The sequence below is a fragment of the Magallana gigas genome, chromosome 3, assembly GCF_963853765.1.
Source record: "Magallana gigas chromosome 3, xbMagGiga1.1, whole genome shotgun sequence".
NCBI lineage: Eukaryota > Metazoa > Mollusca > Bivalvia > Ostreida > Ostreidae > Magallana > Magallana gigas.
Window position 1 is genome coordinate 56,784,065 of NC_088855.1, and position 26,920 is coordinate 56,810,984.

The 26,920-nt window shown below is 31.1% G+C and overlaps 1 protein-coding gene and 1 long non-coding RNA gene across 6 annotated transcripts; both read left to right on the forward strand.

Annotated features, from left to right (window-relative positions):
* The first annotated feature begins 122 nt into the window (after positions 1-122).
* Positions 123-17,307, forward strand: LOC105331999 (uncharacterized). 5 transcript variants are annotated; one of them, XM_011434411.4, is made up of 6 exons: positions 123-341; positions 10,138-10,190; positions 13,551-13,712; positions 13,869-13,922; positions 14,298-14,388; positions 14,480-17,307. In XM_011434411.4, the coding sequence occupies exons 1-6, from the start codon at positions 241-243 to the stop codon at positions 15,276-15,278; spliced, it is 1,260 nt and encodes a 419-aa protein (XP_011432713.3). In that variant the 5' UTR covers positions 123-240; the 3' UTR covers positions 15,279-17,307. The 5 variants fall into 5 exon arrangements, with proteins under 5 accessions (XP_011432713.3, XP_011432711.3, XP_011432714.3 ...); XM_011434409.4 differs by having other exon boundaries at positions 191-341; positions 14,295-14,388; positions 14,480-17,306; XM_011434412.4 differs by lacking the exon at positions 123-341 and adding an exon at positions 8,134-8,287.
* A 4,068-nt stretch (positions 17,308-21,375) lies between these two features.
* Positions 21,376-23,822, forward strand: LOC136274147 (uncharacterized). The gene is made up of 3 exons (XR_010712445.1): positions 21,376-21,590; positions 23,097-23,149; positions 23,694-23,822. It is a non-coding gene; the product is annotated as an uncharacterized lncRNA (long non-coding RNA).
* Positions 23,823-26,920: the final 3,098 nt, after the last annotated feature.

Here is a 26,920-nt window from a genome sequence, read left to right on the forward strand (position 1 = left end):
TTAATAATGTCATTTTCATGGATGACACATTGATTCACTGCAAACCATAGATAGTAAAATGATGTTAAGGAAGTGTCTTGTTATGCCTTGTTATGCATGTCTTACTCATTAATATAATAATGTACTTTAGGCAACACAACGGAAACAATTTCAATCTGCATTACGTCGTTTTGTGTCAGGCACTCTGGCAATAAATAGTCTGATCAGATCAATCAGTTGTTTTACCACAAAAGGTTGACAATGGAACACCTATTGTTAATTTGTATTGTGTATTTTTTTAACTTTCCGTTGGCATGCTGCCAAAACAGACATGGCTCAGGGTACTGTATGCCATCTGACAGGTAAATTATACTATTAAAATAACTTTATCATCTTAAAAAGGTTGAACATAAACCAACAAATATTCATTGCAAACCGATTTTTAAAAAAAAATATTATAACTAATAAAAATAATTTCCATTTTACTTTTTAGCACTCTCTTCCCTATAAACGACATCATTTTCATATTTTCTTTCTCAAAACAAGATACATCAACACTACATTATCATTAGTTATTGACGCGTTGCAAATTATATCCATACAAAGACTGTGTGAGATTAAACTAAACTTGCTTTTTGAATAACATATATTGGCAACAATGTTAAACATTATATTTGATGCATTTTTGTGATCTCATATGTACTTCGTTGTCACGTGACGAGCGTATCCTAGCATTGCAACTTATCTATTAAATCGCATAGGCGCAGGTGATTTGTGACATTAAATTATAAATATCTTTTTAAAAAATCCCTTGTTATGTGATATTCTTTGAGGTTCTTGCTTGGTCTTGAAATAGAAACTTCGTTTATTAAAGATATTGTTAAACTATTTCATCAAATCATCAACAGAAGGCACATTTTTAATAATTAAAAGCGATTTAGATCAAATTGGGGTATACCCCTCGGTTTCCAAAGCATGATTCATATTGGTACTCATAATTTTTACCAATACTGCGTAAAATATTTTAGAATTGTATTGATCTTTTACCTTCGCCAAGTTGTTTTTACATTCATTGAAATTTCTTCATTCAGTTGTTTACAATTAGCAGGGAGAGTCTCCAAACCACCAACTTGTAAATAGTCTCCTTAATTGAAGCGAAGCTTTAAATCAGCCAATTATAACTGTTTCAATATAATTCACTTTTATCGTTACGTTCCCTGAGAACTATCGAATGGAATGCAGATCGTGACGTCAAAGTTGTGTACGAAGTACAGACAAGTGACTTTCTACACAATGCTGTGGGAAGCCTTAACATACCCACGTTTAATAAATTACAAATAAGATATGTCTTTGTTCTTGACCTAAGCTGGACCATTTTCTTCAGAGCTACAGTCTTAAGAACTAAAACAATACGATACTAAAATGCAAAAATATGATATAGAATGTGAGCCGGGATATATTGGTGATAACTGCTCCTTGGTGTGCCCAATAGGATACTTTGGTCGTCAATGCCAAGAACGTTGTGTCTGCTCACCTGACAAATATTGTGACGTAGCAAGAGGGTGTTTATAACTCAACAAATGTAAACTCTGACGTATCAAGTAGGTTTTTTTCAAAGCAGTAAAGGGGTGGGAGTATAATATCAAAGACTCAAGAAACGATGCTTTTTTTAAGATAGTCTAGAAATTCCTAATCCTTGCATAAAACTTTTAAAATTTACAGAAACAAAAATGACTGAAACAATCACGATAGATTATACAGTTATCACTACGTCTTTAATAAGAACATTATTGAATATGAATATCTTTATTGTCACAAGCTAATGTTACACTAGCACTTATTCATATAGATATCGTAATCAAACTTAGAGTCTGCGTCATCTGTTTCATATTTGGATATTTCACTGGAAATATACATTGATGTAAACGGAAAAACAAAACTTTATGATAAACGCGATGACTTCTATTTTTCTGTAGTCAACTTTCCTTACTTATGTAGCAATATACCTTTATCACCTGCATATTTGTTTTTGTCTCTCAGTTAATTCTATACGCAAGGGCATGCTCTTCGTATGAACATTTTCTAAGACGAGGCAAGCTACTGACAAAGAAAAGTTGATAAAACAAGACAACGACAGTCACGTTTGCAGTCATCTTTTCGTAAGTTCTATGGTCGATACAACGACCTTGTCAACACAAAAAATCTTCCACTTGGTCGCATAATTAGTTTTTTATACTAATTGTTAGACCATAATTAATCACCTAAATGTCCACGGATTTTTCCGTTTTTTCCGGATTACCGGATTAAGACAAAGAGCATACAGCGGTGGTGACCGGCCAGCAGAGGATGTCCACTCCTCCTTGGCACCTAATTCTGCCTCTGAGGATTTCCAAAGTTCCGTGTTTGCTCTGCTATGGACTATTGATTAAATACTGAATTGTCCACGGATTTTTTCCGGTGATTTCCCGATCATGATATTTTCACCAAATTGTGACATTTTTTCCCGATAATGACATTTTACCGATATGACATTGGGCACATGGCGGATGTGACCGGTGTCGTATAGTTTAAGGTCCGCCCTGTAAAATGGTCCGGCCGGACCTTTAATGTTAACATTTAGGGTCCGGCTTTCCCCTATAAGAAAAGGTCCTACCCGTAGTCACTTATTAAAAGTTCTCTTAAAGTAATTATTCTTTTTGCTCCTGTACATGTATCTTAAAGATGTCTTTGTTTATGTAATCCAATCGGACATTTGCGTATCGTACATGTATGACCGTATTACTAATTAAATTACTTTTGGAATATTAAATATTGATAGCGGGTTAGATTTAGACCAATTGTATTAGAATCTGAAAAAAGAAGACCAGGAGTATTTTCACAATAATTTGCACACACTATTTAGTCCCTTTGTTTTTAAATCTCTTCCGGTGTAAATGTATTAACAGAGGGTTTCACGACAGGTGAACACGGGTAAAAGAAGCCATGCAGGCATTCACACCTGTGCTAATCAGAATACACCCCTGAACTGTGAAAGAAAAAATGTCTCCGCTGTAGTGTTCTACACAACTTAGATTGTCTTTTTAGCTCGTTCTTTGTTTAATTTTCAGTAGGTCAGGAACGTATGATTATATACTAATAATTTATACGTCTCTAGGTAGATTTAACATTTATTTAGGAGTAGGATCTAATATTAAGGCTCAAGAAAAGGTTCACACGTTGAGAAAAACTTGTTAACAACTGTAGTTAAACAATGAATTAAGTACAAGTAGTTATTACATTTTGAACAAGTTTTGATGTTCATCTAAATTACATTTTTATTTAGGGGGTAGGATACAATAATTATCATTGTACAGAAAAGGTCCACCCCATTGAAATGCTGTATGTAAATATAATTCACAGTATTTTTACCCGATGACCTTTTATTTTAGAGGTAGGACCCAATATTATAGTTAAAGAAAAGGTCCGCCTCGTTGAAAGAACTGGTCATACATGGATGTAGTTTAATATTCATTTGATTCTTGTTGTGATATTTTTCACTTGATCTTCTTAATGTTGGAGTGGACATGAAATTGACTTCAAGGAAGTTTTTTTTTATTTATTCAGAGTAGTTACACATTAATTGTAAGTATTTAAATAATTGATTTTCATCGTAAGATATTTCAATTAAAGGAATGAGACTCGGTACATGTAAATATATATGCATTGTGTCCCTAAAAAGATCGTAAAATTAATGTAATAGTAAGAGAAGTTACCGTAGTAAACCATATTCTAATTAAGTTTTATCCGACGACTTTTTAAAAAATGTGACAAAGGCCTGAAATCCATTGCAAACGATTGTCCGTCTCATTTAAATAATCTTAAAATATTGAGCTATGTTTGGCCTATTTGTCTGACGGTATTGATTTTCATATAATGGCCTTTTTAGTCTTTAAATTGGGGGAGGGGCCAAGAAATGCATTTCATAATGTTTATATGATACTTGTGAAAAAAAAAATAATGCTATATGTGGGTGTAGCAGGCAGGAATCTGAAATAAATGAAGATAGGGGAATAAGAATTCTAGAGATGACACTATTTGGAGGTTTTGACACGCATACACCAGTTTAAATCAACCTATTCCAAATATTTAACATATTTAACATTTATAAATCGATGTTATGGTAAATATACATTGTTTTCAATAATCTAGAAAGAAATAATGAGATGTGTTCATATTTTAATTTTATAGTATCTTATCTATCCTCAAATAGGCAATTTACACGCCTTATTCACCCATCTTCTTTTACCTGGGTGTCAACATTTGCCTTTTTCACACAAATATTTTCTTTTTAAAAATTTTTTAAAGTGAATCACCTTAAATTCTTTTAAGATACAAAATGCTAAGACAGCCGAAGAAACGTGGCTCTTTGCTAATATTACATGTGTTTAATTTCTTATGAACAAATCAATTCCTTTGAATACTCCCCTTCTTTGATATTAACAAAGGCAAAAGTCTGATCCAAAAATATAATTATAGAAAAAAGGATCAAAGAATTGAACAGTTTATTACAATTAGCATAACTTACACATGTGCCCTAATGCAAATAAAAAATACCAATAATACATACCGCTTGCAGGTATCGGTATTTAACTTAATTGTAAAAAATATTTGATTTTGTAACGTGTCACGTTCATAAGCGTGTATCATATTGGAAAGATGTGCAAAAAGAGGACGTATAAAATGTCCATTGTTTACATGATTATTTCAAACAGTCAAACACCGGAAGTTGTGAACCCTTCAGGGTGGTGTGTGTGTATATAACACCTGACTAAAGCCATTGTTTAATTAGTGACACCAATCAGTTTCATTTCCTGTTTATATAAGATCGACTGGCAAAATTAATGTTGAAATAAAAAAAAACCCAGGTTTAAACTGTTTTTTAAATGTGAATTTTAACTACATGTAAAATTATGTATTTTCATTTACACTTCGTGATGGATGTTTACAAACTCACCTTGGGTAAGTACTCCTTTTAAAGAATTACAAACCAATACTACTTATTTTATTACAAAATACTCGAAATTGAAAAAAAAATACAAATGAAAAAATATATACCCCGGACCTTTTATGTTAGGCGGACCTTTTCTTATACGGGCCGGACCCTTTTAGAGCAAAGGCGGACCTTAAATGTTAACATTAATAGTCCCCCCCTGACCATTTTACAGCGCGGACCTTAAATTATACGACACCAGCAGAGGATTCCTACTCCTCTTAGGCACCTGATCCTACCTTATCTTTTTTGGAGGCCTGTGTTGCTCTGCTTTGACTTTGTATCTCGTTTGATGGATTTTTGAGATGGTTGACGGTTTGCTAAGTTTTCATAATTAATATTTGGTAAAAAATGAAATAAGCCATATCAATTCAAGATGATTAACCACTTTTACACTTTCAAATCCTCTCATTTCCTTTCGTCCGTTTTCATCGATGCCGGATATACATGTACATATAAATAACACATTCAATATACAACTAAAAAACTGCAATAATACAATACAGTTATCATTTCGAGGCAAAGTTCAGATCAAAACAAACATTATGATAGAATACATAGCATATGATTCAGTCATTTAGTACAAATACGATATTTGGTCATTAATAAAAGACAAATATTTTTATTGCCGGGTTGGAATGTTGTTTGTAACCTTAAAACTCCACGCCGTTTTAACACACTTACTACTAGCCGAAACAAGAACGAAATACCTGGAATAGACCATTGTTCCTGTCTTTATATTTGTCCTAGCAGTTCTGATCATTGGAATTAAAACTGTAATATACCAAATATCCTGCTTTTTTATTTGATTATATATTTTTGATGTTTTTTTTTAAGTACGCTGATTTCATAATTCACACAAGTTGAAATTTAATCATCCATATTAATGGCATGATTTTGTAAATTGTTCGAATTCAAAATAGACTGTGCACATTTTTATGGGATAACTTTTTCAGTATAAAATAAAAGACATTATTTTAATTCTTAGTTGTCATCATGTAATATGTGAATATAATTTTGGATGATTTCATCCAAAAAGTTTTAGGAAACTGAACAGTCATCTGGCATTTTATTTTTTTAATACATCGATAAATACATCAAAAAAGAAAAATAGGTCTGTCAGATTATGCTAAATCGCAAAAAACCTCTATGTCTTTAATACAAGAACATGTTTTTTTTGTTCAGATTTTCAAAAGTAAGATTTAAATTTCTGATTTTTTCATATTTCATAACGGATTTTAACGGTTTTTCAGTTATGATATGTTTGTCCTCAAATTACCTCATAAATGTTCAAGTATAAGTGTTCTGCTTTAACTATAAGTGTTTCCTTGAATGTTTCAAAATGATAAGTGGATGAATTAAATTAACGTTCAAAGTGAGCAATCTTCATAAACTTTATTACAGGATTGCAAATGATTATTTCATCATGAAAAAGCTTATCGATGTAAAAGATTTACTCCGTGCAATATATTTTAAACTATTGTGAATGTACAGGATATATATAAGATGATGCTATCCAGACTTACTAATAAAGTATTCTGTCTGCAAAAACAACATACTTACAATTAACAAAACCAATCTTTAAAGCACAAGTACTTTGAATATATTTATTGATAATCTGTTTAACTAAGGCGTGCTAACAAATCAAGCTGCAAGATCTAATAATTGTTTATTCTGATTGAATCATTTCATGAACTCAAAGAAGCCAGCGTAATTTCAAGAAAGATTATAGAAGTACAGGTTATCAGCATTTAAGGAAAATGAATAGCATCATTTTTAAAATTACAATGTGAATTATACCAAATAGGGATGTCACAGGAGCAAACATCAAATTCCTAATCCGGGAGGACGGGGGGGGGGGGGGGGGGGAGGGTAGTCATTTATTCTATCATGTATGTTCATTTTAACAAAATGATGTGGAGGGGGACCCCGAACTCTCACCACTTCCCCCTTGCTACATGCCTGTCTTGAAGCTGAAGAATTAAGAATTTTTTTTCGCAAATACTATCTCTGTTTGACGAATGAAAATTATTCACTTTTTTTATCTACACTGTACACTAAATGAGCTACATTCATTGTTTGATTATAATAATTTTTGATAACAATTATTTAAATGTTATTTGCTAAAAATTAAATTAACATTGGGTTATATCATTATATAAGCCATGCGTGATCAATCCTAATTTTTATCCCTTAATTTATTCTGAAAAAATAATCTTTAAAAAATTTGTAATGTTGAATGAACTGTTTTTATATATTTTCGAGATATATTACAACTTATTTCTTATTTAACATGCTCGTGTATTCTATATATTGCAGATTGAAGGGAAATTGTTTGTGTTTGTACGAGTACATGTGTTTCCTCATGTAACGTTTCAAATTCTATGAAAATCGCGTGTTTATGTATTACATATACTTGAATGACAAGATTCTCAAATGTTAATTATCAAATGACAATACACACGTGTTGTTTACATAATTTTCTGCTTGTAAGCAAATTCTGTCCTAAAACATATTTTCTTTTTTTTAAAAAGAACAGTTATTGGAATTTTTGGGAGCGTGTGATATTTTTATTGTGTGTTTCATTTAAAAAAAAAAAAAAACTAAATTGGTATTGGGCACTGATATATACATTGTATTTAGGTTAATGTAAAAATTTTAAAATGTATACATTAAAACTTCTGGTTTTAGGCCTATTGTGTTAACAACCGAGACGTACAATTTTCTCTGGCAAAATGTTTAATGATTCATCCCTACACAAGTCTCTCAAATTTGATCTGAATGAATAAATGTGAAAAATAAAAATGGTTGTAGAAGGTAAGGATATTCTAACTTAAAATGTTCCTAAGTAACTGTCGAGCTACATCTTAAGACGTGTCCTAAGTTGATCTTAGGATGTTCCTTACTTTTTTCCTAAGTCAAATCTTAGGAACACACTTAGGGCATATCTTAGGAAAGTTTCGTGAACATGCCTGCAGAGCCCTATCGTGACTGCTAAATCTAATACAGGAACCATAACGTTGTAAGGATAGATTATTTCGAACTACAGTAATTATAAGGAAATTGAATCTAGTTAAATTGTGCATAACAAATATAGTATTTACAGGAAACAAGTTTTTTCCATTTAGATTAACGTTGTATACTATCAGTTCAACTGTTGGTATTTCCGTCCGATTACACAATGGCGTTTCAGCAATGGATTTGCTTTCTGTATCTAAGATTCACTTTGGTAGTCTGCCAGAATATAAGTGGTTCCAATATTTGCATGGCACCTGATAGGTATGTGAGTTTTTAATGATTTTTCATCTGATCAAACGTTTCATACATTGAACAAATTTAACGATAATAGCTTTTTTCAGTATTTTGTTATAGGCATCCATATGTAAATGTATTTCTATACTACTATATCAAAATAATAGACTCGAATTTTTGGGTTTTAATACCGAGAAATCGAAACTGTACTGTCTTTTGTTTTGTATATTTTAAACATCATTGGTACTTAAAGTTTACCAATTTGTTTTTATTTTTTCTCAATCAAGCTTCGCCAATTAATAATCAACGATAATTCCTTTAAAAAATCCGGAAATTATCTGGAATTTTTCGATTTTAAAATCTTTCACATGCGCATAACGTTCACGCTAAATCACGGGAGGCTCTTTAGTTTATGTTTCCACGGTATTACATTTGCATGGATAAACTCAGAAATGTTATTACAAGTACGTGTCAATTTTCATTGAAAATTTGTCTTATATTGTGTTCATCAAAGGAAATAGGAGATAATAACTCTAACTCAGTGCATTTAATATGAAAATATCCCGAGAGTTCCGAATGTCACATGGTGTGTAAATTCGAGGCGAGTAAAAAACGTTGGTGGAAAAGTGTTGAATTCTTCATTAAAATGAAATAAATTATTAGATGAAAATTTGACTGTTATCTTTAATGCAGCCTCATTACCTTTTTTTCCAAAATCGTTTTGGAGCGATTCTGCATTTTTATTTTTGCTTCTTTGCGGGTATATGGGAGGCATCTTAACTGTGGTGAAGGTCTATTCCGAGGCACAGATAGATTATTCTAACTAAGCAGAATGCAATGAAATTAATAGCATTATTGTAGCTTTGTAATGTAAATGTCAACAATACGGTGTGTCGATGTATCTATTTCGTAAATGTCCGATATCATATGCAATGTCAACCCGGGCATGCACGGGTCAAAATCTAGTACTTTAATATTTTTATTGGGAAATGTTTTTCTTTACGACTATATGAACATTCCCTTTATCAAAATCGAATTATAAGCAAATAAGTTACCATTGTAATTCAAATGTTATTACACCAATAGGCAACCAATGTTTGTTAACCGTAACACAACCTAAACAATAGAGGACCAAACTTTAACCTTTTTCTTCACATTACTTAGGGCAACACTCGTTGATATAAACATTGTTGGATTTTACTTGAATTAAATTTTTGGTCTAATGCTGTTAATTGTTGCAGTAGCTGCAAATGAGGTGCATATCTTATAAATATGTTGTATGAATGGAGTGAAGTTGTTTTGTTGACAGCATTAAATTATCAAATGGTAGTTTCTTTCAGACATTTTACAGTTTCTTTTGGAATTGCACTATCAAATGGTGTGTTTTGATTTTTATACAGGTTGGATTTTTGATAGTTTAAGAATGACATTAATTCTGCTTATTTGTAGTAACCTAGCTTGTTCTGTATTCTGAACGAGGAATCTGAGTTTAGTGGCATTATTTGTCGCTTGATATGTTTATTACGACACAGCGAAAATGTCAAATCAAAAATTTTAAGACAATCAGAAAGTCAAACAGATTTGTGCTTAGAGATTGACGTGAGAAATGGTAAAACAACATCTACCGAAACACTTTTAAGCATATAAAACTGTTTTTTAAAATTCTATTTCAACTTGTTATTGCTCAAATGCATAACTGCGTTAGTGCAAAAAAAATGAATGTGGTTTCCTTTTCAGTATCTTCATTGCATTCATTGGACATGGATATTGATAAGACATGTTCTATTCAAGGGTTTACAATCTTTCAACATCCTGTTAATGTAGGCAAATGAAAGTATAAATGTAAAAATATTTACGTATGTGTTTCTTTGTTTCAGCCCATCCATTAGATGCTGTAAAGATTTTTACCTAAAAGAAAACGAATGCATTGGTATGTTAAACTATTGTTAACAAAATTGTCGTCAAAAGTAAAATAACGAATTTTGAAATACAAAAGCCAGGATCATCACAAATTTACGGGAATAAATTTTACTCCTATGTAATTCTTAGGAATTTTGAATATAAAAATTCATATGGCCTTCATTGTTCATAAAAAGGAGGGAAAAGTTGGGTTTTTTTTAAGGACTTACTTGATTTCATATATGTATGGCAAAAATAACTTGCTGTTCTTACAAAATGGTGCGTTTAATGCAAAGAATTCGGCAAATGAAACTAATCAAACTACCATAATACGATATACATGTACGAGCCGACATACAAACAGACAATTAGACGGCCAGGAGGAGTATGTATAAATGGATAAATGGATGGATGAATTGATATAAATGGTTGTTCGTGAAAACAATCATCTAATTAGAGAATTAATTGAGAGCATATACAATGAAAGTTGGGGTTCTGAAATACTTTGCATGAATCTCGAAATTTTATAAATACAAAATATCACTGACAGGTCTAGAAACTTGAAATAATAAAATAGGAAAAAATGGATAAATACATATAATTTCAAGTAGATTGAGAAATAAACATACTATAACACTGTTAAATAGTGCTAACCAGACGGAAATTCCTTAGAACTGAAAGGATGGCCCCCTAAAATGAACATCATCATTTTACTGTAATTCTTTTTCTTTATACAGATATTATGTTATGTTTTTACATTATATCATTTTGATTCAAGTGCCCACAATTTAGAAATATGATATCATAAGACAACCTTTTCCCGTCATTTTTTGCATTTTTAGCATAAAACGGCTTGTTTTCAAGTTTTTCTTTCAGAAAACATAGAGCGCATGCTTGAACAAACAAAACATTTCAATCAGAGATGAAATTGGCATAGACTAATAACTGACAAAAAAAATTTCCTTGTTCAAGCATGCACTCTATATTTCCCATTCGTTAAAAGATGAGAAAAATGTCTATTTTTTCATTGATTTTGATTGAATTATAGAAATAGCGTCACTTCTGACGTCATATATTGCAATTGAGTTCAAATAAATCAGATAAATAGGCGAAGAATATATCCTCTTCTAAAAATTAACATAACAGTTTATTGTTCCCAAAACACTTTAAAAAATGGTGAATTATGTGGGTCAAATTCAACTGTCTTCCTACATACTTCTTTAAAGGGGATTTCACTTAAATGAAAACTATGCTTAATGTATAACTTCATTCTTTTATCAGCATTTTGAATTTAGATAAAATCCTAGAATGAAAAATATCAGTCTTTCCTCTTTTAAAAAAATCTGAAAATACAATGGATCATTTTGAATGTAGTATACCGGGGCCCGTTTCACAAAGCATACTTAGGACTAAGTTATATCTTAGGAAAGAACTTTTTCCAAAGTTCATTACTTATCCGTTTCATTATTCCAAATTATCTTATGAAATTCCTAAGTTATGTCTTAACTTTAAGACAGGTAAATCGATGTCTTAGGAACAAACTTAACATGGCGACTATTTATTTTATAATGAAAAGAATTACATGCACATTAAAGTTGAACAAAATTATGGGTAGCGGGTATTGTTATACATTGTAGCTAGTGCGCTGATTATAATGAAATTAGTCATGCCCGGGAATCACTGATATCTTAAGTACTTTGATAAAAATGGGAATAAATACTAAATAAAACTCAAATACCGAATGACTGGATGATTTGTCCTATCCCTCCACCAAATAAGCTCTTCTTTTACGAAAGAAATTTTAGGTGTTTTCTTTGGATTTGGGGTTGGAGTGACCCGCAAGTGGTTTAGGTATGTCGATGCTAAATCATCCTTAGGATTGCTGTTTCATTAAGAAATTGTTGCCTTTTATCCTCGCGTCCTCTATCAGCCAAGATGCATTTATTTGCAATGTTACCTTTTGTTAAAAAACCCTTTTCTTATATCAACCATCACAAGAAAACACGCGTTACATTAAACTTAGTTTAAAAGTTCCACATCTTTCCATTCTAAATCCTACTTGTCACTGCATGTGAGTATTGTATTCCATTTTGAAATATACCGTAAGATATAGTAAAGTCATAATATTTGGATATCTCAACGGGTATTTATAATTTAGGATTTAGCATATCTGTATTTGTTAACGCGGACTATTTGCAATGGATAAACTGGACAAAAAAATGAACTCGGTCATTTATAAAGAATAACAGAAATTCTAGCTGTGACAAATGTTTTCAAATGATTCATGGTGTCAAGAATGATATGTACATGTAGCAGAAAACAAGAAATATACTGCGATCTCTCAAATTAAAAAAAACCGTTTTCAAAGAATATACGATATTATAACGTTATTTTTATCTACTCGTGTATGCACGTGAAGGTAAAATAATATACAAAATTTCAGGACATGCACATTGGCACTACACTATTTGCACTCTATTTACACGTTTTAACTTTTTTTTCTAATTGGTTTCTAGGTGAATAAGGGAATGTGGTTTTACGTTTTCTTAGAAAGTTTACACCCGTGCCATATTGAACAGAATTTACATGATCGATAAAAGTTAGGAATTAACGAGATGATTTAAAAGTGGCTTACAATGTATCTTAAGATAAGACTTAGTCAACTGCGTTACGCTAAGAAAGTTTTGTGAAACAGCTATGACAAATATTAGGAACTTCCTAAGTTATAACTTAGACATATCTTAAGTTCTGTCTTAGGAAACATCTTAGGAAATCTTTGTGAAACGGGCCCCTGATCTATAGTGAATATATACGGGTAAAAGATATTTGCATTATCATTAGCACTGTTCTTATTTATGAAATTGAATCAAAAGTGTTACATTTAACATTAGTATACTACGTTTTTAGTATAATTAAATAAGAAAATCATATACTACATCTTTACAAGAAAAGATAATCAAGACAACATATATTTTTTTCATAAAATGGTGATTGATGTTTCAACACATTTATCTGTTGAAAATAAAAAGACTTCTGTCGCTGTCACCTGATTCGCTTACTCAATACTTTAATGTCATTTAAAGATAATAAAAAAGAACGGTAAAAACCCTTCTACGATTATATAAGTATAATTAAAAGTACTATTACTTTTCAACCTTGATATTTAAACACTTTTCACGTGTTATGAACTTTATCTGTTTTGTTAACAATGCATATACCAAGCTAACATGAAGCAGACACGGTGACATTTTATTTTCATTGTATGGACACTAGACTCAGTGTTATTTCAAGCAATTGCTATGGTTTCATCGATATTAATTATCATATTAAATTGTACATTTGCTTCTAGAATGTGAACTAGGCTATGTTTGGTATGAACTGTTCCTTATAGAATGTGAACCAGGCTATTTTGGTACCAACTGTTCCAGTATTTGTCCCTCCGGGTACTTTGGACGTCAGTGTACTGAACGTTGTCAATGTTCCTCGGACATGTATTGTGAGCCTACAAGAGGGTGTGTGTGTAACACAACCAGTGCAAACTGTACAGAATCAGGTATTTAGATCTATGACCACTATGGACAATACATTCCTGTGGCCATTCGTTTTAAACCTAGTAATATAAATACATGATATTCGCTATATTGAACATTTTACACGTAGTGCTAAGTGGAAAACTACCTCCTTGAATTTTTTGTTTTATATTTAATAGAGCAGGAAGTGACCAAAGATTTAACATTTTCAACAGTTTATCAACCGATTCAGAGTGAGTATCAAAGAGCAATCAAATTTAGCAATACATTTTATTTCAACTTTCGGTGCGTATCTTTATGCATAATTATATTCTCAAAAAAGTTTCAAGATCACTCTGGCTGGTTAGTTGTTAAAAAACTGTTTACAACATTATTAAAAATCACGAATTGAAAAAGGACAAAAATTACACCTGTTAGATGATATTGTGTGCTATGATCATTCATTACAATAATAGAAGCAAAACCATTTGAATAACAGTTACAGTTTAATGTCTTGATCAATATATTAGCAAATACCCCGCAATTTATGATAACCATTCAAAATAAAGACTTTTACATGTAGACCTTAGAAATATATTCATTATTAAATGTATGTGTGAAACTAGTAGATGATAATAGGACAGAATTCCTGCTAATGGCCATCCTCCCTTTCTCCATACCTGTCATCGTCTGTTTTGTCATCGGATTGGTTTGTATCAGGTAAAATCTTTGCGTTCTTCAAACAATTTAAGACTTGAAAACTATACTTATTGTCATAATCATTGATACACTAGTAATACATTTTTTTAAGGCGTGCGAAAACTCAGACCAAAACCATTCACAATGTGACTGACTCCTCAGCTAGAGCTCATGAATCTGCGACAGAAGAGATGGCACCATCCGATGTTTATAATCATTTAAATCTTAGAATATCAAGTTCCAGCTCTTCCACTTACCCCAAGGACAAAGTAATTGCCGTTAGAGAACGGATGCCAAGTCCTGAACGGAATACTGATGTCCCATTTCAAGACAATAGAAATGATTTACATGTCAACCAACATTCATTGCCAGCAGTTTGCGAAAGAAGCAGCGACAGTTTAGATGGATATATCATAATGACAAACAAGAAAAAACGTCATGACAAATCGAACCATCAACAAGAAGAAAGAAAATTAACATCGAGAAAAGGAGATACAGAAGAATTGCCCTATATCAATTCAAACGAAGCTCAACAGAAAAACGGCGGTAAAACAGTGAAATTTGAATTTCCAGAACGAATTCAGGATGCAGCCGTTTTCGGAGATAAACTTCAAAAAGAAAATTTGGCATCCCCAGTGTGTACATACGATGATGAAGTGAATGCGAATAGTTGCGATGCGATATATTCTAACAATCTTTCCATAACAGACAATCAAACGGAAAGCGAGGATACCGAAGAATACTTTAACATCAAGTACAAAGGACAAATTACAAATACTGAATCTGTTCGTTCATCGTGTTCATCTACAGCTAGCAAAGATATGTTCGATTATATCAACTGTGGTGCCATGATAAAGGATTCTCAAGTTAAATTATTGAAGAAAACCCACTTCACTGGATACATGAATTGACTTCCTGTTTGATATTTTTTATAAAGTCACGTTCAAAATATATGATATAAGTGAACTCCTTTAACACTCCATGGACATATTGAGTAAATTATACAAGTTATTGTTTATTACTAACAAGGTTAAATTTATTTTACTTTTCGCATATGCATTGTAAAATCAGAATTGTATCTGGTGATTCCAAAGTATGTTTAATTAAATTATGATGTTAATGTCTGATGTCAATGTTTGATAATCAAAATATACAAACGCACGAATCAATTTGAAAATTATACAAAAATTCGACATAAGATATTGGATATCTATGAAGTTCAAAACACTAATTAACATTTAGGAATTCGTTACACTGGAGCAGAGATCCGTCCTATTCCACTAAAAATTGAAAATACAACTGATAAGATGACATTTCATTGGACGGTAATACTTCGTCTCGTTCAAATATTTCTTTTGCATCTGCAGTATTTGGAACAATTAGCACGTGGCATTGTTCAGTAGTCATAGTGCACTTAATAATTAGGGCGGCTTGTTACGAAGAATAAACTGTCATTGCAGTATGAATTGACCATGATTGTGTAAACAATATGCAGGTAATTAGATAATTTCTAATATCGTACTGTTTTTTTATGATAGTGGAGATAATTGTATAGACATTTTGGCTTATTTTGAAGATTTAGTCTAAAATGATGAAAAATGGCACATTTTCTCGTAGTTTTTTGAAGAGGAAAATGTGTCCGCAGCCGTCGCCAACAACTAAAATGATATATTTTATGTGTTATTACATGATAAAGTTATAATATTGCGGACATATTTTTCAATTCAAAAAACCATTAAAGAACTTGTGTCTTCTGCTCAGTTGTATGGAAATTAGGGGAAAATGTACTTTTTTTGACGTCCCAATTAAACTTGTGAAAGTGTTATCACATAACTATTTATAGATTCTTGATTTATGGGTATTTTTGTGTAAATAAACTTACATTTCAATTTTTTGTGATATTTTTACAATTCACGCTAAAACAGGGTAAAATATGTCTTAAATTGTACCTAATTCTTTAAATTCTCAAAGTTCAACAAGTCAAAATAGCCGTACGTATCATGATACAAATAGATGCCTTGTGGTAGAATTAAGTAAAACACATTTTTGCTGAGTTTTAATTCTTTCTTCTTTTTTTTTTAAATTTTTTTTGTAAAAGAATGAAATCCAGGCTACGTTTGTCAGAACTGCTCTGTAATTTGACCACCAAAATATTTTGGACTACAGTGTAGAGAACGATGTAACTGTTTCCCGGACAAGTACTGTGGCCCAAAAAGTGGCTGTTGGGCAAACAGTTACATCTGTAGAATAAGGTTTATTATTGTCACTCGATGGAAAGAGGTTTAGCACTGTTTTCGAATTTTTTATTCAATATTCTCGACTCGAGTAACATACCGAAACAAAAGCAATTATATTTTTTTACTAATGTAAATATTAAATCGTGGCTCGGTTGACAGGACTTGGAACGTCTAGTACGAAGACCTATGATTCAGCAGCTGTTCAGTCATACAACTGTGAGTAATCTGTTATATCTAATGTAATTTTTCCCAATGCATCACACTAAGCCTTTTAACTGCATTTATTTAACCATACATGTATTTGTATAGAGACGTGCATTATATCAATCTTTTTTATTATTGTTTTTACGATATTGGTGGTGTTTTATAAGTATGACCAAAAAGAAAATGTTCTGATTTTATTGGTAAAATAAGACATTTCAAAGATAAGTAAAACTGTTAAGTTAGATGTAGCGGTTTGTTTTTTTTGGCATGACATGTAATGCAAGTGCACAATAATGAATATATTAAACTATCTTAGAACTGTTAAATTATAATAAATAAACAATTTATAATTATATTGGTTGTTTTAATGTGCTAGTGTGTAGAATTGAGTTAGTATCTACATTAATGTTTTCTTTTAATATGTTTCATTACAAGCCGATACAAGAACTGGATTCCTAGTAACGTATGATCTTCCTTTCTCAATTCTCACCATTGCTGTTCTAATCGTATGGACAGTTTGTATCAGAGATATATTTATTAAATTTTAAATCATTAAAAATTGCTTATTTTATTGGGGTTTTTTTTAAATATAATTTTTACAGCTCCTTATTGCCATAAAGAAGATGGCATACAAAAAGTATGATGAAAACAATAGGTAAAATTATACTATAAATATAACTTTTGGAGCGCGAGGAATGTTGAATAAGATGAGGAAAAACCCTACCAATTGTTTTGTTTGACACATATAAACAATAATATCAAAACGCATTTTATTAACAGGAAATGATCTATTTTTCCTTATTTTAGATGAATTACCATCACCGAAAGATAATGATGTTTTCAACGCCAGAACTCAATGCCCGACAACAGAAGGACTTAATGTCAGTGACTTTTCATTTGAATTTTGTAAAATCTTGGAATATACTATAGTAACAATGTGTCTCTCAGTCATAATGAAAGAATTGCTATTGGTGGTGGTCAAACTCCTTGCATCGGAAAAACGTCGGATGTCTCATCACAGCAGAGTGAAGAAAATATCCACTTCAGCTGGCGTCAACTTGACACAGTTTATGAGAGAATAATTGGAATCTTACAAAATACTTATATCGATTATGATTCAATTCATAAGCAACACATAGAACAACAAACATAACAATATTCTATCTTGAGCAAACATGACAGAAAACAACCGCATCATAGCAATTCAGATCAACAACAACATATAGGTGTCAGTAGAGCGATTAATTTTAAACTCCAAAACTCGGTTACCGATACAAAAGAAATCTCACCTAAAAAAAATTCCAGCTTGCTTAAATGGGACCCAAGACGAAGAATTGCAGTCAAACAATGACGGTATTGAGAATTCTAACAGTTGTTATATACAGGACGAGGATTCTGATGAGTACTTTGGCGTCAGTTACGATGACAAAATGAAAATGCCTTGCACCAAGATAACGAATCTGGACCCTTAGATACGAGTTCATTTGAAGCTGAACCCTATGTGTCAGATTATATCACTGATAGTTGTTTAGTTTTGATACTCAGTAACACAAAGATACATCTTTCTATACTAAAGCGATTAATGTGTAAAATGCGCATAAATTTTTAGCGACATATTTAGGATGAATAAAACGTCTTGTATTATTTGTTGGGCAAATACCATAACCTATAGCCAAAAGGCATTGAAAACATTTGATTTAGTATGTTGTTATACTGTAACTCTTATAATTGATGTTTCACTAGTGATTGAGTTTATATATGTGGGAACTATACATTGCACTTGTATTCATTCGATAAATGCTGAGAGCGATTAAAAATTCATGAAAACAGTTATTTATTGAGGAAGTTGGCGTACAAAATAATTAGGGAAAATGTTAATGTCTTAATATAGATCTATTATTTCAATTTTATCATAGCACGTGATATGAGATCAAAATTTACCTACATGGGTTCTGAATATATTTCCGGATGTATATCTTTAACTTTTGAAAACTGGGAAATGTTCACTACATCACATGGACTCTTTGAAGATAGATCGAGTTGTGTCTCCTCCATCTATGTAACACACTTATCAAAATATCGAATTGATTTGCATTTTATCAACAGTATATAATAGATTGGATAATGATATCAATATAAACGAGCATTTTAATTTTATAATTAAGAAACGGATGTTTATCATATCATAGCAGACAAAAAGAACACTCCTGCTTTCGTATTTGACAGTCTATTCGTGAATGCAATACGTCTACTTTGTGTTCTATTTTGACCTGCGTCACACGAAGAAATGAATTTTCAAAATAAACTAAACGAATTGACATGTATTTTTAATAAAAAAAAACTTCTGACCTGAAGTACTAATTTCAGTCTAAACGTTTGTTTAAGGGGTTTCATCGAACAACGCAACAGATTACACATTTGCTCAAAGAGTGTGAACCAGGCTATTTTGTTATAAGCTGTTCTACTATCTGTTCTCCGGGTACTTCATTCATCGATGTAATGAAAAATGTTATTTTTCCTTCGACATATCTTGTGAACCCGCAAGAGGGTGCTTGTGTAACATGTTGTCAATCTTTTATGTCACCTGAGTCACTTACTCAATCAATTGAATCTACGCTAAAAAAAAATGCAGTAATTGCTATGACCGTTTTGTACACATATTCAATAAATATAGATCAATTCTTCAAAAAAAATGTGAATTATTTTTTTTCATGTTTCTAAGATTAGTCTAACAGTTCTTTCAAACAAAAACGAATAAGGCAATTGATGTTCATTCTTAATCTGTTTACATCCGGCATTTTACGGAATGGCCCGATGATTTACGAATGCATCCGGAATATTCTTTGACTCATAAGAAATAGTTCTTAAATGATTCAACGATTTTAGCTATGAAACTTATTCAATGAGTTGTTTTGGAAGTTTCATTAAATTTGATTCGAGTTAAATGTAATATTCTAAGTTATTTGATCACAAAATACTGAACAAAAGAGCAACGATCAAGAAGTTGCAAGTATGAATATACGAAAAGGAGAAAAAACTACTTCCAGATAGCGTAGGTAAAGAACATTTATAGTACAATTGATAAATTTGACCCCGTCTTTCAGTTCTTTCAGTACTTTGAATTAAGTTATGCATAAGGTATAGCGATAATAGTAGTTGTAGCAAGGAAGTGTTCGTTATAAACACACCTGTGCACTACTAAAAGAACACTACGAGGGTCAATCAAAAAATATGAAGACTTTTACCATAGCTTTTTTACTGAACGTCATATTACTACTAAATTTGGTGGGCAATTTAGCAATAGTTTCAATCAGTTTGAAATTAAAAAAACTAAAGACGTTCTGTTATTTCTAATAACTAATTTAAAATATATTCCTGCAAAATAGAGGCCACGGCGCACGGTTAAAACGTGTGTTACGTCAACAATAAACCATATAATGTCTGAAGTAATATTTCTACAAATTGGACTTAAAACCCAATAATTTCAAAACCTCAAATAAAATTTTGTCCTGTTATATTATTTACCAAATAATGACGAGATATATTGTTTCGTTGAATAGAAATCAGTTACTAAAGACATATTGTTCTCTTTAAAATTGACTAAAAACGTTAACTTCGCCGACGTCACAGAGAGAAACAAACAGTATGAATTTAACTCGGAAAAAAGCTTATACAAATTATGTAAATGGTGAAAAGCATATGTCAAAAACAATTGGCCAATCGATGGTAACACATTTTGAGGGCGTGGTGGTAACTGTATTTTGGACATCAACCAGCCCGAAAGACAATTGAATATCTGTAAATATTTGGTAAAAAGAATAATAGCATCATCTGATGTGTAGAGTTTTCATACTGTAAACTAAGAGACATACATTAAAAAATGAAACTTTCTGAGAACTAACCTATGATTCTTGAACAAATGTGAACAAATAGGATGTCAAGTAATATAGTGCAGTTTTTAGTTGCAAAGTAAAGATACTCAGCCAGTAAAAGAGGTGATATTGCATGAATTAATGTGTTACTTATGATTTTATTGAAAAAATAGAATAGGCAACCACAATGTGTTCGTATTTTTGATTGACCCTCGTAGTCATTGTTTTAAAATTCAACGTTCTTTCGATGTGACAATATCTGTTAATGAACACAAATCATTTTCACCATCTTCGTCGTTGTTGTCCTGCTGGTGTGTAGCTAGGTTTGCGACCAATTTCCTCTGCTGAATGCTTGTGTTCTCTTCCTTAGTAGAGTAATTCATTAGCCTTTTATTGTTTTGTTAAAGATCATTAACCGTAGCATGATTTTGGCTACGAACAATATCAGAATCTCCACAGAAAATTAAGTGGTACCTGTGTTCAAAATTCCAAATATGTTATTTTATAAAACATCATGCTTAGTATGTGTGTTTACTTGTTGAGATTAAAGAAAATGTATAATATATATGTAATTTTCATTCCTAACAAAGAGTCTTTTCTAACAATTAATATAAAAATTGTTGAGGAAATAACTTTTGACATATATCTGTAAATATTAATATGTAAAAAAAAAAAAAAAAAAAAAAAAAAAAAAACTCAGTTTAAATATGGATAAATCAAACATGAATGTGGAGTTCCGTGTCAGGCATGACATCAACTTTTTCTCTTACACTCATAATAATTAGTTGATAAAATATTTCTGCTAAACAATGAATTGCCGATTATGGATGTGTATTGTGCAATGTTTGAGCTTTCTTGTGACTGTCTGTCCAAGTGAACGTGATACTGGATTTTGCATGTCACCAGATAGGTAATGTTATTTTTTAATTTCATAACAAACATTCTTAAAATGATCCTCATGCTGTAAAACAATATATATATATATATATATATATATATATATATATATATATATATATATATATATATATATATATATATATATATATATATATATATATATATATTAATAGATCGGGGAAAAAAAACATGTAATGTGTTTGAACGAACTGCATCATGCGAAGCCTGCTTGTTATATTTTGATATTTAATTTGCATTGGCGTTTTCCAGAATTATTTGATTGAATAATTCAAAGTATAATAGATGAAAAAAATTGCATAAGCAATACACGTCCCCTACCGGTCTATGAAAGCTTGAAAACATACATCTATTTCAAAACTATTATAAACGAGATGTTATGCTTTAATGAGAGATAAAAGAACACAGAAAATTCAAACTACATAGTTGATATAGAAATTGAATAAAACATCGGTAAAATAATACTCTTTATTTTATCTCCTGCAATTTCGCCAAGTCCATATAGTATTTGCTGGTAGAAATTTGTGAAAACAATGGACTGTTATGCAGAATATCATTTCTTGCCGTATTTTGTACCCCAAATCAACAGACCAACCCTATTACGAACCCGATTGTATTAAACAAAAAACCATGTCGATTAAATTTACAACATAATGCTTGACACTATTTTACAGAATTTATTTGTTTGTTAGAAACAATAAAAGGAATTGTACAAGTAATTCACGATATTATTACTGACTACATACTTTCCTCTTTTATTCAATACACACAGAACCCGATAACGAATCCGAACAATAAAATATTGGAATATATAAAATTTATTTTTTCAAAAACATGTCGACCAGACGCTACAAAAGTGTAAACGTGATCTGTATTTTGATATTTTGAAGCTGTTTAGCAAATTTCATGTTATTCCTCAAACGCTAAAAGGGAAAAAGTGTGGAAAACTGAAGTGGGACAGACAGACAGACGGACGGACAGACAGACAGACGGACTGACGGGTGCAAAGGAATATATAATAATAATAATAATAAAACGGATCATAAATTGCGTGTAAACCAATCAGATTTCGGTATTTAACATGAAAGTATAAGAGTAGGTTTTCTAAAACCTTTTCGACGCCGACAAAACTGCATTTAAACTTATAAATGGTGACTTCAATTAGAATAAAATTGATTATTCTAAAATTATTTAATAAGATTAGATATTAAATATTATTTTTCTAGTGTCTTAAGTATTTTGGTATCGATATATCTTTCTTTCTTTCTTTCTATCTTTCTATCTATCTATCTATCTATCTATCTATCTATCTATCTATCTATCTATCTATCTATCTTTCTATCTATCTATCTATCTTTCTATCTATCTATCTATCTATCTATCATAACAATTTATTAAACATGTGTTTTTAAAATATGAACCACACATTCTATAACCTTAATTTGTTAGCATTACATATGTTTTAGATTGTGGTAATTTTGTGTCGTAATTATTTCAGCATTGTCATTAGATGCTGCATAGGGTTTTATAATAGTGGAGACAACTGTATAGGTAGGTGTGTTTTGATTTCATTAAATTTGATCACGTAAATAATAAATCAGTCTACAGATCCATTTATACATTGTTTATAATTTTTTTCAAAAGTTCGTATTCAATATGGCGGAAAACAATCCTTTATCACAGAACCAAGGAGGGTGCAATTTTCAAATTTTTTTAATTGTTTTAGTTGTGGTGATTATAAAATATATTAAGAATGCAGACACCACGTAATAAGTTATTACTTTTTAATCAAATGGAATTTATATATAAATTGCAGATCTTTACACCGTTAGATAAGAATGGCAATAACGCCATACTCAAGTAGTAAGCTTTTTTGTGTTCTTTGGAGAACTGAAATTCTCAACACTCAACAAATCAAAGTAGCTGTATTTATTATAATACATGTAAAGCGTTTTTCCTTAGTTTTTTTTATATTGTTTTTTATGGTTTTTAAATATTTATAAACAAAATAATTATAATGCATTTAACAAAATGTTACAAATATGGTTTTTGACAAATTCTACATTGCATTTAAACTTCCGACTAAAATTTGCAGAATGTGAACCAGGCACAACAGGTAATAACTGCTCCTTGACCTGTCCACCAGAATTCTTTGGAATTCAGTGTAGAGAACAATGTAACTGCTCTCTGGACAAGTACTGTGACCCAACAAGTGGCTGTCTGGCAAACAAATCAGTAATTACATTTACAGGTTCAGGTATATTGTCACTTATAAAAGTTTTAGCACTTTCGTTACCATATTTATTTAAATATTTTACTAATTTAAATTAAAAATGTTGACTTATTGACAGGACGGGAAACATCTGATACAATGACCAAAAATCCAAAAGTTTCTGACTCAAATCACTGTGAGTTGTCTAGAATATCAAATTTTCCACTGAATTAAAGTTTCAACGGCAATTATTCAAACATCAATAAATACCTGAACACTAAGAATTTCCTCCTTTTTAACATTTCAAATATCAACAAGTGATAAAATGGATTTTTAACAAATAGTTGACAAGACGGAAATCCTAATAGTGGGCATCCTTCCTTTCTCAGTACCTGTCATCGTCTGTTTTATCATTGGCATGGTTTGTATCAGGTAAAAAATTTACCTATTTCTTACATTAATATCATTGTAAATTATACTCATTGTAAAGATCATTGCTACTCTAATAAAGAATATCTTTAAGGCGTGTCAAAATACGGAAGAATTCCATGCACAATGTGACTGATCCCCCAATCAGAGTTCATGAATCTGCAATTGACGACACAGTATCATCCGATGTTCATGATCATTCAAATCTTCTAGGACCAAGTCCTAGCTTTTCCACCTATCCTAAAGACAATACAACTGCCGTCAGAGAACCAGAGCCTTGTTCAGGACTGACCATTGATACCACATTTCATGACAATAACAAAGATTACCATGTCAACCAACATCCATTGCCTAGAGCTTGCGAAAAAATCAGTGAAAAGTTAGATGGTAGTTATTTGAGTATGACACACAAGAAAAAACTTCATGAGAAAACGAAACACCAACAAGTAGATATAAATCTATCATCGATAAAAAAAGATACAGAAGAATTGCTCTTTATTTACTCAAACGAAGGTCAACAGAGAAATGGCAAGAAAACGGTAAAATTTGAATGTCCAGAACAAATTCAAGATACAGCTGATATCGAGAAGAAACCACGAAAAGAAATTTTGGCATCCCCAGTATGTACAATCGACGAAAAAGTGAATGCTTATAGCTGTGAAACGATGTATTCTAACAACCTTTTCATATCAGACATTCAAACAGATAATAGCGAGGATACCGACGAATACTTTAACATCAATTACAAAGGACAAATAACAAATATCGAGTCTGTTCGTTCATTGTGTTCATCTAAAGCTAGCATTGATATGTTCGATTATATCAATTGCGATGCCTTAAAATAGGATTCGTGTAAAATCATTGTAGAATATACACTTAACGTCAATGATTATCTTGATATGTGAATGATCTTCCTGTTTAATCGTTGTTCTTAAAGTTACGTCCGAAATATATGACATAAGCGAACTCGTTTAAAACCTCCATTATTTATTGTTAATTCCATACAATGATATGTTCATTCAAATTTCCTGAGATGCCTAGCAAAAACCGAACTGTATCTGGGGTTCAATAATATGTTTCATTAAATTATGATGTTATGATGATAAAGATGTTTGATAATAAAAAAAATACATATGGACAAATCAATTTGAGTATTACAAGAAAATTGGATGTAAATATTGGATATCTATTCATTGCAAAACATTGATTAACTTAAGGAATAAGATGGAGTGGAGCATAACTCCGTCTTATGCTGCAAAAAACTTTAAAATACAACTGATTAATTGACAGTTTATTGGACGGCAATATTTCGTCCAGTCCAAAAAAGCCATTGTGCACTTTTCATTAAGGTGGCAAATTTTGAGGATTTAACTCATCGCAGTCTGATTTGAACAAATGTGTAAACACATACATGTGAACGGGACACAATGCATTTCGAAAATATTACTGTCTAAACTAATGGGCGGAAATTTGACATACATGTTTCACTGTCTTTTATGTTTATTTGCTTTCGATGAATTTTTTTGATGATTACATTTAAAAGCGATGTACCGAGCAGTTATTGTATTTCATATTTTTCTTCCCTTTAGATGATAATGTGGAAGATATTTCGATGCTTTTGGAGTATGTGATGTTTTGAGATTTCGGGGATGAAGTTTCTTCGAAAAAAAAGTTTAAAAAATTTATCGGCGTTGACAAATTATCATATTGTACAGTTTTAAAACTATTTTGTTTCCTTTTGTAAACTGTATGTTTCTGTCACAGATTAAAACGTAAATGTTTAGCAAATCTTTTCCCTATTCTTGTACAAGTTTGATATAAAATATTTAAAAACTGAACCATGATATAAAACTTTTGAATGACCTACAGTAAACTCTTTTTATAAGAACACGGATATAGTGAACAATTTTCGGATATGGCAAAGTTGTTTTGAGTCCCATGGTAAAATTCTTAGCAAATCTTTGCAAAATCTTACGGTATTAACGAATTCGGATATAACGATTTTACGGATATAGCGAACTGATTTTGAATCCCGTAGAGGTGAATAATAACGAAATTCAACACTTTTATAACGAATTTCTTTACAGTTTAAAAAGTTTTCACTACCATATAAGATAAAAGTTTGAGTGAATTTAATTTAATGTAAATTTTTCAATTCACAATCCGATTGTTAAAAGTATCAAAGTAATGCATATTTTTTAAACCCTCAATTAGGAAAAATATAATTAGTCTTTTAAAAGAATACATGTATATAGTAAATTCATATAGTTATTATTTGGAATTTGTTATACGGATATAACGAAATACGGATATAACGAAGTAAATCCACTGGTCCCTAGGACTTCGCTATAACCGAGTTTTACTGTATATAGTAATAGAATACTTCCGGTACAGTTTCAACTATTGTTCAATGCGAAACATTAACTGAGACATTTGTATACAAATTCTATTCTTATTTATTCTTATCGAATTGTGCAAGTTTGGGAAGCATTCAATCGCCTAAGGAAAAAAAATGTAATATGTCTACCTTGCGATTGTAATAAGAACAAACATTAAGGTACATGGTATTACGCAAAGATTGAACCTGTGTCATTTTTTAATCAACTGAATATTAACTGTAAGGTCTAAAAATAAAAGTGACTCTAAAATGGCAGGTATATATCATCCAGTCACCTTTTAGT

What these genes read in the sequence shown, in the direction of transcription:
- LOC105331999 (XM_011434409.4), top strand. Translation starts at nt 241, where the DNA reads ATGGAACACCTATTGTTAATTTGTATTGTGTATTTTTTTAACTTTCCG. An exon ending in AAAAGAAAACGAATGCATTG is followed by an intron (nt 10,191 to 13,550) that starts GTATGTTAAACT and finishes TGTTCCTTATAG; the next exon opens with AATGTGAACCAGGCTATTTT. An exon ending in TGCAAACTGTACAGAATCAG is followed by an intron (nt 13,713 to 13,868) that starts GTATTTAGATCT and finishes TATATTTAATAG; the next exon opens with AGCAGGAAGTGACCAAAGAT.